Below are 12995 nucleotides of genomic sequence, written 5' to 3'. Positions count from 1 at the left end.
TACCAAGGGTCCCTAGGGAGCAAAATACACCCCTCCCACCCCCTGCCCTGTTGAGAATTCCTATCTTAAGATGTAAACTCTTGGCAGGATCTGTGCAAGGTTTGTGCTAGTTCATTTTCCACTATAAGATGAAGCACTGGGATGGCTCTAAATGCAGAATATAAAAACAAACATGAGTTCAGATCACACTTACGTTTCACAGATAGCTCCTTATATTTGAATATCTTAAAATTGCAAAATTATAAAATTAGAGTATTTGCATCCAGAAATACGGACTTATTTTTTTTTTAAAGACAAGAAAGCCAGTAAACGTGGGTTTTCTTGTCATTGCTGGGGATTTCATAGCTTTGTAATTTCAAAATTAGCTTCCATTAGCCTCCATTGGTGAGACCAAGCTTTAAATTTTTTTTGTTTTAAATCAAAACCTAACAGCCTGATTTCAGTTAGATACCAGAAACCTTATTAAGCCCAGAACATGGTCTTAAGCAGTACCATATTATTTCTTGATAATAGTGTTAAATCTTTCATGCTTTCAACGAAGGAAAGGAAAAGGCTTGGATCAATGAACCCATGTGTGACTTGTCTTATCATCTTTCTCCAGGGCCCTCTTCTTTGATGCAGCTATGCCGCCTTAGAATCCGGAAGTGCTTTGGGATCCAGCAGCATCATAAGATCAATGAACTCAGCCTCCCTGAGGAGCTGAAACGGTTTCTCCTCCACATTTAAATGTGTCAGGGGAATGGCGACACAGACAACAAACGTTATTGAGTGTTGAGACCACTGGGATTTTCAAGTTAAGTCAGGTTTATAGAGTTCAGCTAAGTTTTTTTTTCATTGAGAGTTTTATTTGTAGCTTTGTACTAGGCTCTTTTGTGCTGTTGGTTGGAGGGTATGAAAATTTTTCTCCCCTGCCTGGAAGAGGGTGGCTAAGATATCCATGGTGTTGAATGTCTTACCTTGCCAAGCACTGAGCTGGGAACACTATGCTTCATCTAATCTAGTCCCCAGAGCAACCCCACCAGGTAGGCACTGTTCCTCCCCTCTTTGCTAGGTGACACCCTAAGACTTGGGGAGGTCAATTTGTTTAGTTACGCACAGTGAGGCTAGGCAGCCAGATTCAAGTGTAGGTTTTTTGATGCTAACCTGGGGACTTATGAGGGAGGCAGAATTTTCCAGTATCGCTATCCTAGCTCTGTCTCCACTTCGTGGGGAAATAAAAAAGTGTGACATTACTGTGACTACGTCTGACTTTATTTACTTTTTTTTTTTTTAAACCTTCCTTGTTCTTATTACAAGACCACTACTGCCTTAATACAGGAAAGTGGACAGTTCTTTTTCTTCAACCAAAATGTTCTTAATGTATCAGGCATATTCTAGAACTGTGCTGTTCAGTGCAGTGGCTACTGGCCCACTGGTTCTCAACCAGGGGTGGTTTTGCCCCTTAGAGAGGATATTTGGCAACATTCAGGGGGTGGGTACTCCTGGCTAGAAGCTAGGACTGTTGCTAAACATTGTACAGTACACAACACAGTCACCACAGCAAAGAATGATCAAGCCCCAAATGTCGATAGTGCCCAGGTTTAGAAACCCTACACTCACCATATGTGACTTTTGAAAAGTGTAAATTAGTTAAAATTTGACACAGTTAAAAATCCAGTTCTTCAGCATCATTAGACTCACTTTAGATGTTTAATAACCTCAAGTGGCTAGTGACTACCATATTGGACAGCACAGATATGTATAGATCATCACAGAAAGTTCTATTGCTCCGTTGTTGCAGAAATTCCTATTGGACAGCACTCTTCACATGCTCGACAAATGGATTTTAACTGCCTGTCCGTTTCTGATTTATATGAGACCTGTGATATAATTTAGCAATGATGACTAGTTTGTCTTCTCTCCAAGACATGAATTTGGGGCTCCATTGGATCAAGAGAAAATAAGAAAATATTGTACCCACTTAAGGCAAATCCTTACCTGTAAGATGACATATGGCCTAGATGATCTCTAAAGATATTTCCTATGTAATCTGTGATTCTAAACTCAATTTGGTATATGAAAAAACAACTCTAGACTATTATTCTAAAATGCCCAACTAGTTACCCAGAAGATGGCGCTGCTGCTACATGATCATTTAAGCAAAATGGTTACTGGTCATAAACTACCCATTGTAAAATGGTTTACAACACAGGCTCTGGAAATTTCCATGCAGGAGTGAAAACTTTGTAGTGATAAATTCCATTGACACTGTTTTCTTCTCTTCCAATATGCTCAAAAATTCAAATATGACTTTACATCCCCTCCCTGCTCCCTTTCCTTTTTTTTCCCCTTTTTGGTCTGATCGTGTTCACATTTTTAATTGCTCAGAATTTAGACAGAAAATGAGCACCAACACCATATCACTTGCTAATCCATTCAATTTCATTAATTAATTTATTCAGGACATATTTAGTCAGTGCCGGGTACCATTTTTGGCACCAGAGCAGCAACAGTGAAGGAAACGGGCAAAGATACAGCCTTTCCAGATCTTGCACTCTAGTCGGGGGAGTCATTTGCTAAGAAGTAAAGAGCTGTAGGCACTGGGCAATGATTTTCTTTTTGAAAACAGTAGTTTTTAAAAATATAGCCTGGTTTCTCATAAAAAATGTATTGGACAGACTCTTGCTTATGTTAATCTTCCCTCAGTCAAATCTTCTGAGCTTGACCCAGAACTGTACAAAATTACTAGAACTGCGTTTTTCTTCTCAGATCTTCCATCCAGTTAACCAATCTGCAAATCCATATAGTAGATGGTCATCTCCAGAAAGGGGGAAAATACCACTGCCACCTCCCTCATTACAATTTGGGAAAATTACAAATTATTTCACTTAGCGATGTTCAGAAAGAAGCTTCTATTTAAACAGACAGTCTATTTTTATGAGGCTAGATGTGGTTATATTTATAAGTGACATATACCTTTGAATGGCTGTATCATCACGATCTGGCTGGCACAGCCTCATAAATTCCATCATTAAAGCTGGTTCGGTGACATTTACTAGAACCCCACCTTCCTGAAGGAGGGATGTAAATTTTTAGCATCGTGATACCGTCTTTTAAAAATGTTAATTACTTTAAGAGTTCAGACTTCCCAATATATCATGTAGCCCACTCTCATATTGTTGCTTTACTCCACCCCCTTACTTTTATCCAGTAGTAACGCTGACCAGTTGGTACAGCACAGGCTATAATGAAAGAAGCAAGCGAGAAGAGGCCGGTGAAGGACGACTGCTTTGTTTCTATGTATATGTTGCAGCTGATTGACAGGGTTTGATACTCCTTGTTCCATTCTGGAGTGGTTAGTCATTCAGCAGTCACTTCAGCTCCAAAACAAAGGACCAAGATGTGGTCTGCTGCCTGACCTGGGGCATGGGGATGGGCACTTATAATCTGATGAGAGCCCAGCTTTAGGGCTTATGTAGATCAGCATCAAAATCAGCCAAACACCAGCTTGCATTTTGATGGCCTGCTAGGGCTAGGCCCCACTCTCCAGTGTTCTGTCTTACCTCCAACCTTCACAACTCTGTTATCCCCATTTTACAGATTGGGGTGCTGAGGGCATAAGGCATTTGCAAAACGTCACAGTTAACAGGCAAAACCAGAGTTTTCTGCAGAAGCCAGAGCTCCTTTTTTCTTTCATTTTGACCACATGGTATATGAGATCTTAATTCCCTGACCAGGGATCGAACCCATGACCCCTGCATTGGCAGCATGAAGTCTTCACCTCTGGACCACCAGAGAAGTCCAGTCAGAGTGCTTAATCATTATACTCTCTGCCTTCTGGGAAAGATAGAGGGCAGGAGGAGATGGTGGTGACAGAGGAAGAGATGGTTGGATGGCATCACTGCCTCAGTGGACATGAGTTTGAGCAAACTCCGGGAGGTGGTGAGGGACAGAAAAGCCTGGCTTGCTGCAGTCCATGGGGTTGCAAACAGTCAGACACAACTGAGCAACAACTGGCTTATGGGTCCTAAAGCCCCCTGCTTAGTTTCCCAGCATGCCTTGCAAGTGGAAATGGAGCCAAGTATGTCGGTACGTAGGTCAAAGGTCTTGGCATAAGGTCGGGCGGCTGTTCAAGGTTTAGATGAAGCCTGAGAGAACTGCCTCCAGGCCAGGGGAGCCAGCTTGGGAGGCCCCAAGCCTGCTGCCTCTTAAAGCAGTTGGGTGAGCCTCACTCTGTCAGTGACACTGGTGAGTACAGAACCACGCCTTACTGTGGGACCAAGCCCAGCATGGCAAATGAAGGTTTTTTTTTTGAACTGAAAGTATTTTGTACTGACTTTGTCAGTGATAGAGTCTTTATCTGTACTGGGCAGGGTGGAGGGGACGCTGTCTGGGCTTTGAACAAAAATCCTCCTGCTGCTCATTTGCGAGTTCTGTATGTTTGTTTCTTTCTGGCTGTATTAGTGCTCTATTGCTGCAAGACGAATTATCACCAACTTAGTGTTAACCCACGGAGAAGGCACTGGCAAGCCACTCCAGTACTCTTGCCTAGAAAATCCCATGGACGGAGAAGCCTGATAGGCTGCAGTCCATGGGGTCGCTACGAGTCAGACATGACTGAGCGACTTCACTTTCACTTTTCACTTTCACACATTGGAGAAGGAAATGGCAACCCACTCCAGTGTTCTTGCCTGGAGAATCCCAGGGACGGGGGAGCCTGGTGGGCTGCCGTCTATGGGGTCACACAGAGTCGGACACGACTGAAGTGACTTAGCAGCAGCAGCAGCAGTGTTAACCCAAGTTGGTGTGCCCAATGCACAGTGAGGCCAAAGAAACTGAAATGTTGGAGTTTGGAGCAGAGAAAGGTTTATCATGAGGTCTTGCAAGGAGAGGTGGCTCAGGCCCTAAAAAGCCGAAGGGTTTTGGCAAAGCCCTTTGAAAAGCCAGGTGAGGGAGGGGGGTCGCAGAGTGTGTGATCAGCTTGTGCACAGCTCTCTGGCTGATGGTGAGGTATCAGGGTGGTGTCACAGAGGTGAACTGTATCAGTCCTTAGGCTCCAGGGGGCCTGGGACTGTGTGCTCATGGTCACCAAGTAGTGGACATCTTCCATTTGGTAGACAAGGGGAAGTTTTTTTACATCTGCAACAGAACTCAGGAAGTGAGCATCAAATACTGTTATCTAGGTGCTTCAGAAAGGAGCTAAAGTAGAGGATATGGGGGAAGGCCTGTCCCAGGAAGGCCCCATAGGGTCCTGCTCCATTGCATTAGCGGCTTAAAGCAACATGAATTTGTTATTTCATAGTTTCTGTAGGTCAGAGGTCCAGGCATGGCATGAGTGCATTCTCTGCTCAGGGGCTCACAGAGTTGAACTCAAGGCATTGACCGAGGCTACAGTTCTCACCCAGGGCTCAGGGGGTCTCCCTTTGTGGGCAGAAATCAATTCTTTGCACTGTGGGACTCGGGTCCCTGTTTTCATGTGTGCTGGCTGTCAGCTCAGGACTGCTCTCAGGACCTAGAGACCACCCACGTTTCCCTGCCCAGTCATCCCCTCCATAGGAAGTTCATGACATGGATGCCGGTTCTCCTCCAGGACGGATGGAGTGCATCTCCCTGTGCTGCTAATTGTGACTAGCTGGAGCAAACTCCCTGCTTCTGAAGGGCCCGCATGATTGGGGCAGGCCCACCTGAACAGTCTCCTCATTTAGTACCTTCTATACACCTGCAGAATCTCTTCAAATGAGCACCTAGATTAGCATTTAATTGAATAACTAGCAGAAGGCGTGTGTATGCCAGGGGCCCAGAATCTTGGGGGCCATTTTAGAGTTCTGCCTACCACACCTGCTAATGGCTAATCACCATCAATGTTGCATCAAGTTTACCTTAAGTCTGACATATAATAACGGTTATTTTTGTTATGTTATCAAATACATATATAGTGCTTACACTCTGTTGGGCATGGCTCTTTAAGAATTTCACAAACATCAACTCATATAATACTTATAATAGACCTATGATATAAGTGTGTTACACATTTTACAGTAAGGAGACAACCACAGAGAAATCATGTAACTTCCCCCAGTTCATACAGGGCTGTCAGGAAGCATGTAATTTCTTTAATCAAGTCTAGATTGGCAAGTTTGGCAGTGAGGAAGGAAAGTCCAGGTGGGGCCAAGAAGTGGGACTTCTCAGCCTTGCCTTCGTTCCCTTTGGAGTCTGCTCAGTAAGTGCCAGGTGACTGGCATGCCTGCCTGGGGATGAGGTGACAGAGGACTGACTGCTCTCTCTCGAACTGGCCTTCGTGAAGCTTCTGTAAATTTAGGTATGTTGTGGACTAAAATCATATGTTGAAGTCTTAATCCCTGATGCAATAGTATCAGGAGGTGGTGGCTTTGGGAGGTGATTAGGTCATAAGTGTGGGGCTCTCGTGATGGAATCAGTGCCCTTATAAAGGTGACCCCAGAGTGCTCTTCATTTCCTCTACCATGGGAGGACACAGCGAGACGATGACCATCTGTGAGTCAGAAAGCTAGTCCCCACCAGACACCTCTTCCCATGATGCCTTGATCTGACATTCCCAGCCTCCAGAAGTGTAAGGAATAAATCCTTACTGTTTAAGCCACCTACTCTTTGCTGTTTTTGTTATGGCAGCTTGAATGGACCAAGACAAGGAAAGACAGTTTCAACTAGGCAGATGTTTTACAGGAGACTTCACTGAAGTTTCTAAAGGGGAACCAAGTAATATGCTTATAAAATGCAACTACGTTTGCTACTGGTCCCCCTTCTGGCCAGCTGCCCTCAGGCAGAAGACACTGGTCCTTCCCTCCCCTGACTTGCCTTCAGCACTTACCTGTGAGGTCTCCTCCATGTCCAGGAGCAGAAAGCCCAGAGAGGGGAAGGAGCCTCCAGGTCTGCCCCCTGCTCAAGTCCCACCTTCCATAATCCAGTTTCCAGTCTAATTCCTTGAGGATGTTACTGGGAGTGACCAGCCCCTGCTCCCCAAAGCGTGGATTTACTCTGCGGTCACAGGAGGGCTCTTGTATCAGACAGCCCGGCAGCCCCCAAAGGCCAGAGGCAGGATAAGAGGGTCTTAGGTTGGTTGTAACCTGGAGGCTTGTATTGGTGAAGCAGGAACAGGCTTCCAGGCCTTCCTGTGTCTTTCTCCAGTCCCACCCTTCAGAGTGTGGGGACAGGGGCCGGGTAAATGGAGTTCAGGTTTGGCTTCCACCATGGACTCACCTTGATGAGGAATATGGCAAGCATTCTTGGCATGGTCTCCTTGGCACAGAAAACGACCCTGCCCTCGTGCTGTACCTTCAAGGATGTGCTGGATGAGCACGTCCTCCTGTCATACACCCTCCAGGACCTTTCGACTCCTTCAAGTGTATAAATTCTCACTGATTTGCCAAAATTGATTTTCTCCCCTTTACTTTGCAAAATCCGTGGTGAGGCTGAAGCAAGTGAAATTGATTTCCACTCACTTTCCTCCCCACCCAAGGCCTTTGTTCACTCCAGGCGATAGGAGATTTTTTCAACTTTCGATGCCCTTTTGAAAAGCTTTTTCTTTTTTAAAGTACAGTGAAATCAGGTGGTTCTGCAGGCCTCTGTGGGCATTTTAAGGTGATGTTTTAAGTGTTTAAACTTCATTGGCTTAGAAGACACCTCTTTTAGAACAGACTTCTGTTGGAAGGTGCCTCTGCTGGATGCTTGAGTGTTTGCATTGGAAACGTTGACGTTGGTTGTCCTGACTGAGGCGCTCAGGTAGTCCTGTTTTTCCAGTGAAACAGGAAGAGTGAGTATGGGGAGGTGCCTCTGGAGGTCAGAAAGCAGAGAAGATGTGAACTGATTGTCTCTAAGAGTGCAACAGGGAACTGTACCAGACCGCTGTGTTAGCATACAGAGCAGAGAGCCGGGGACACGGAGCCCCCACCTGAGGTCTGCTGTCAGGACTGTTTCTCCTCCAGCCACACTCAGGGCTCAGGTGCAGCCGTGGTGTGGGGGCAGAGCTGGGAAAGAGGGACAAGGGAATTAAAGGGGGCACGCAGGGGTACGGTTGCTGTTTAAACTGGGCGAGGAGAGATAGGACAGGCTGGTGGGCAGTAAAGACGTGGTCGAACGGGTGGGTCGGAAGTCCCAGTGACCTTGGTGAGCCCAGGTGCTGTTGGCGTCCAGAGCACGTGGGTTAGAGCAAGAAGGGTTGACTGTTAAGAGGCGCGAAATCCAGATTTGGGAGATAGTTTGGTTATTGGAGATGACAGACTCTAAGAAAAAGTGAGTGCATTAAGTGGGTGGGTTAAGGGAAAAGATGATTGGAAGTGAAAGCAGCAAGGGACAGAGAAGTAAAGATGCAGAGAAGAAAAATTGCCAAGAACAATGACAACCATAAAAGATTAAGAGGAAGACAGAGAGCTAGGTCTGAAACTCAGACACTTGTTGAGGACCGTAACAGAGCAGCGGTGGGTTGCATCCTCTGACGATATTCATTTAAAAGGAGAGGTTTGAGGGAGGAGGAAGAGCAGTGGTCTAGAACAGAGATTGGCGAAGAACGATTAGCAGACCCCAACCCATCTTGCTTCCTGTTTTTGCAAGTAAAGTTTTACTGGAACACAGGGACACCCATTCATTTACATATTCTCTAGGTTTGCTTTGGCATTATGTTAAAATTGAGTAGCTGTGACGAAGACCATATGGCCTATGAAGCTTTAATTATTCACTATCTGGTCCTTTACAGGAAACAGTTTGCTGACCCCTGAACCAGAATTACCAGTAAAGAATATTAACCTCACACTGAAAAGTAAGCACAATTAATATCACGGTAACTTATCTCGCCATATACATGTCAAATTTTTCTGTTTAGGCTGGATCTTATCTTGGTCACCAGATCAAACATTTTGACTCAATAGGTTTTTTTTTTTTTCCCCCACAGTGACTTATCCCATTGAATGGTTGAAATGGCATAATGACCACTTTAACTTTGTACATGGATATGTTTTTCCATGTAAGCCAGAGCCAGTGTACATGACTGTAGTGTATGAAATGTATGAGGTAAATTTCAGCAGGGGTGCGAATCTAGATTGCCATTTATTCAAATGTTAACTGCATGCTATAGCACTACCTTATGGCTTATTAGGGAACTGAGTAGAGATGATAGTGGATCTTTCTTCCACAACCAGTATCCTGTTCTAAGAACAATTTCCTTGTTCCTTGCTGCTAGTTTTATGAATGGGAAACCATTCTACATGGCTTTGCCCAGTGTAATAAGACAAGAGTGCACAGCATTCCTAGAGTAGCCAATCTGAGTTTTGTTAGTGGTCGCTCACATTCCTTCTCTGGAAAATTTGAATCAAGAAACACAAAGACTCTGAGAAGGATCAACTGACTCAAGTATTGATGATTGATGGGGCACCACTTGTTCAGTCACTAAGTCGTTCGTGTCTGACTCTTTGCATCCTCATGGACTACAGTAAGCCAGGCTTCTTTTCCCTTCTCTATCTCCCAGAGTTTGCTCAAACTTATGTCCATTGAGTCAGTGATGCCATCCAACCATCTCATCCTCTGTCACCCCCTGCCCTCAATCTTTCCCAGCATCAGGGTCTTTTCCAGTGAGTCGGCTCTTCGCATCAGGTGGCCAAAGTATTGGAGCTTCAGTATCCTTCCAATGAATATTCAGGGTTGATTTCCTTTAGGATTGACTGGTTTGATCTCCTTGTAGTCCAAGGGACTCTCAAGAATCTTCTCCAGGACCACAGTTCAAAAGCATAAATTCTTTGGCACTCAGCCTTCTTTATGGACCAGCTCTCACATCTGTACATGACTAGTGGAAAAGCCATATACAATCTGTCACTGCTTCCACATTTTCCCCTTCTATTTGCAATGAAGTAATGGGACTGGATACCATGATCTTCATTTTTTGAATATTGAGTTTTAAGCCAGCTTTTTCACTTTTTCTTTCACCCTCATCAGAAGCCTCTTTAGTTCCTTGTGCTTCATCCAGCCCGGCATTTTGTGTGATGTACCCTGCATATAAGTTTAATAAGCAGGGTGACAATTTGCAGCCTTGATGTACTCCTTTTCCAATTTGGAACAAGTCCATTGTTCCATGTCTGGTTCTAATTGATGTTTCCTGACCTGCATACAGGTTTCTCAGGAGGCAGGTAAGGTGGTCTGGTATTCCATTTCTGGAAGAATTTTGAACAGTTTATTGTGATCCACACAGTCAGAGGCTTTAGCATAGTCAATGAAGCAAAAGTAGATGTTTTTCTGGAATTCTCTTGCTTTTTCTATAATCTCATGGATATTGGCAGTTTGATCTCTGGTTCCTCTGCCTTTTCTAAATCCAGCTTGTACACCTGGAATTTTTTGATTCACGAACTGCTGAAGCCTAGCTTGAAGGATTTTGAGCATTACCTTGCTAGCATGTGAGATGAGTGCAACTGCATGGTAGTTTGAACATTTCTTGGCATTGCCCATCTTTGGGACTGGAATGAAAACTGACCTTTTCTAGTCCTGTGGCCACTGCTGAGTTTCTAAATTTGCTGACATATTTAGTGCAGTACTTTCACAGCATCATCTTTTAGGATTTTAAATAGCTCAGTTGGAATTCCATCACCTAGCTTTGCTCATACTAATGCTTCCTAAGACCCCCTTGACTTCACATTCCAGAATGTCTAACAACTATTATGGTTCAGTTCAGTTCAGTTGCTCAGTCGTGTCCGACTCTTTGCGACCCCATGAATCACAGCACACCAGGCCTCCCTGTCCATCACCAACTCCCAGAGTTCACTCAAACTCATATCCATCAAGTTGGTGATGCCATCCAGCCATCTCATCCTCTGTCTTCCCCTTCTCCTCCCACCCCCAATCGCTCCCAGCATCAGAGTCTTTTCCAGTGAGTCAACTCGTCGCATGAGGTGGCCAAAGTATTGGAGTTTCAGCTTCAACATCAGTCCTTCCAATGAACACCCAGGATTGATCTCCTTTAGAATGGACCAGCTGGATCTCCTTTCAGTCCAAGGGACTCTCAAGAGTCTTCTGCAGCACCACAGTTCAAAACATCAATTCTTCAGCGATCAGCTTTCTTCACAGTCCAACTCTCACATCCATACATGACCACAGGAAAAACCATAGCCTTGACTAGACGGACCTTGGTTGGCAAAGTAATGTCTCTGCTTTTTAATATGCTATCTAGGTTGGTCATAACTTTCCTTCCAAGGAGTAAGTGTCTTTTAATTTCATGGCTGCAATCAGCATCCGCAGTGATTTTAGAGCCCCAAAAAATAAAGTCTGACACTGCTTCCACTGTTTCCCCATCTGTTTCCCATGAAGTGATGGGACCAGAAGCCATGATCTTTGTTTTCTGAATGTTGAGCTTCAAGCCAACCTTTTCACTCTCCTCTTTCACTTTCATCAAGAGGCTTTTGAGTTCCTCTTCACTCTCTGCCATAAGAGTGGTGTCATCTGCATACCTGAGGTTATTGATATTTCTCCCACCAATCTTGATTCGAGCTTGCGCTTCTTCCAGCCCAGCGTTCCTCATGATGTACTCTGCATAGAAGTTTTTTTTAAAATTTATTTTATTGGAGGCAAATTACCTTACATTAATATATTGGTTGGTTTTGCCATACATTGACATGAATTCGCCCCGGGTGTACATGTGTTCTCTTTCTTGAACCCCCCCTCCCACTTCCCTCTTCCCCATATCCTCCCTCCATGTCATCCCCGTGCACCAGCCCCAAGCATCCTGTATCATGCGTCGAACCTAGACTGGTCACTTATGATAATATACATGCTACAATGCCTGCATAGAAGTTAAATAAGCAGGGTGACAATATACAACCTTGACGTACTCCTTTTCCTGTTTGGAACTGTGGTGCTAGAGAAGACTGTTGAGAGTCCCTTGGACTGCAAGGAGATCGAACCAGTCCATTCTAAAGGAGATCAATCCTGGGTGTTCATTGGAGGGACTGATGCTAAAGCTGAAACTCCAATACTTTGGCCACCTCATGCGGCGAGTTGACTCACTGGAAAAGACTCTGATGCTGGGAAGGATTGGGGGCAGGAGGAGAATGGGACGACAGAGGATGAGATGGCTGGATGGCATCACCGACTCGATGAACATGAGTTTGAGTGAACTCCGGGAGTTGGTGATGGACAGGGAGGCCTGGCGTGCTGTGATTCATGGGGTCGCAAAGAGTCGGACATGACTGAGCGATTGAACTGAACTGAAAGCAAAAGTGTATTTGAGGTTCAGTGATTTAAGAAAAAGTTCTCTGGGACTGAAGGAATCTCCTATACTGCCTGATTAAGGATACACGTCTGCAAAAGTAAATGACGCACCAAAACTGCAGGCTCAAATCAGTTTAATTGATTTGTGTGTATCATTAGCCTATCTGTCATGTTTATGTTTTCAATTGTCAATAGAGACTTTGCCAATTAAGAGCTGTGTTACAAACACAACAGACAGAGGATGGAGAGTCCTATCATTAGTTTATATCATGTCGTGCTAGCCAAGAACTATTATGGTTATCTGGGTCGTTAAGACCTTTCTTGTATAGTTCAGTTCTTCTATGTATCCTTACCACCTCTTCTTAATCTCTTCTGCTTCTGCTTCTGTTAGGTCCTTGCCATTTCTGTCCTTTATCGAGCCCATCTTTGCATGAAATGTTCCCTTGGTATCTCCAATTTTCTTGAAGAGATCTCTAGTCTTTCCCATTCTGTTGTTTTCCTCTAGTTCTTTGCATTGTTCACTTATCTCTCCTTGCTATTCTCTGGAACTCTGCATTCAGTGGAACTCTGCATTCAGTGGGGTATATCGTTGCCTTTCTCCTTTGCCTTTCACTTCTCTTCTCAGCTATTTGTAAGGCCTCCTCAGACAGCTGCTTTGCCTTCTTGCCTGTCTTTTTCTTGGGGGTGGTTTTGGTCATCACTTCCTGCACATTGTTCTGGTTCCCTGTGATGGAAAGGACATCTTTTTTTTTTTTAATTATTTTTTTATTTATTTGGCTGCACTGTGTCTTAGT

The 12995-nt window shown here is 44.5% G+C and overlaps 1 protein-coding gene across 3 annotated transcripts in view; it reads left to right on the top strand.

Annotated features, from left to right (window-relative positions):
* ASB9 (ankyrin repeat and SOCS box containing 9) overlaps positions 1–1548 on the top strand; it is a 38109-nt gene extending 36561 nt beyond the window's left edge. For all 3 annotated transcript variants that reach the window (XM_055438188.2, XM_055438191.2, XM_088834226.1), the window contains one exon: positions 602–1548. In XM_055438188.2, coding sequence (XP_055294163.2) covers positions 602–726 — 125 coding nt within the window. In that variant the 3' untranslated portion in view covers positions 727–1548. The remainder of the gene's footprint in view (positions 1–601) is intronic.
* Positions 1549–12995: the final 11447 nt, after the last annotated feature.

This window comes from Moschus berezovskii, chromosome X (genome assembly GCF_049115385.1).
Source record: "Moschus berezovskii isolate FMDL1 chromosome X, NW_MosBer_1.0, whole genome shotgun sequence".
NCBI lineage: Eukaryota > Metazoa > Chordata > Mammalia > Artiodactyla > Moschidae > Moschus > Moschus berezovskii.
This window is presented reverse-complemented; position numbering and strand designations above follow the sequence as displayed.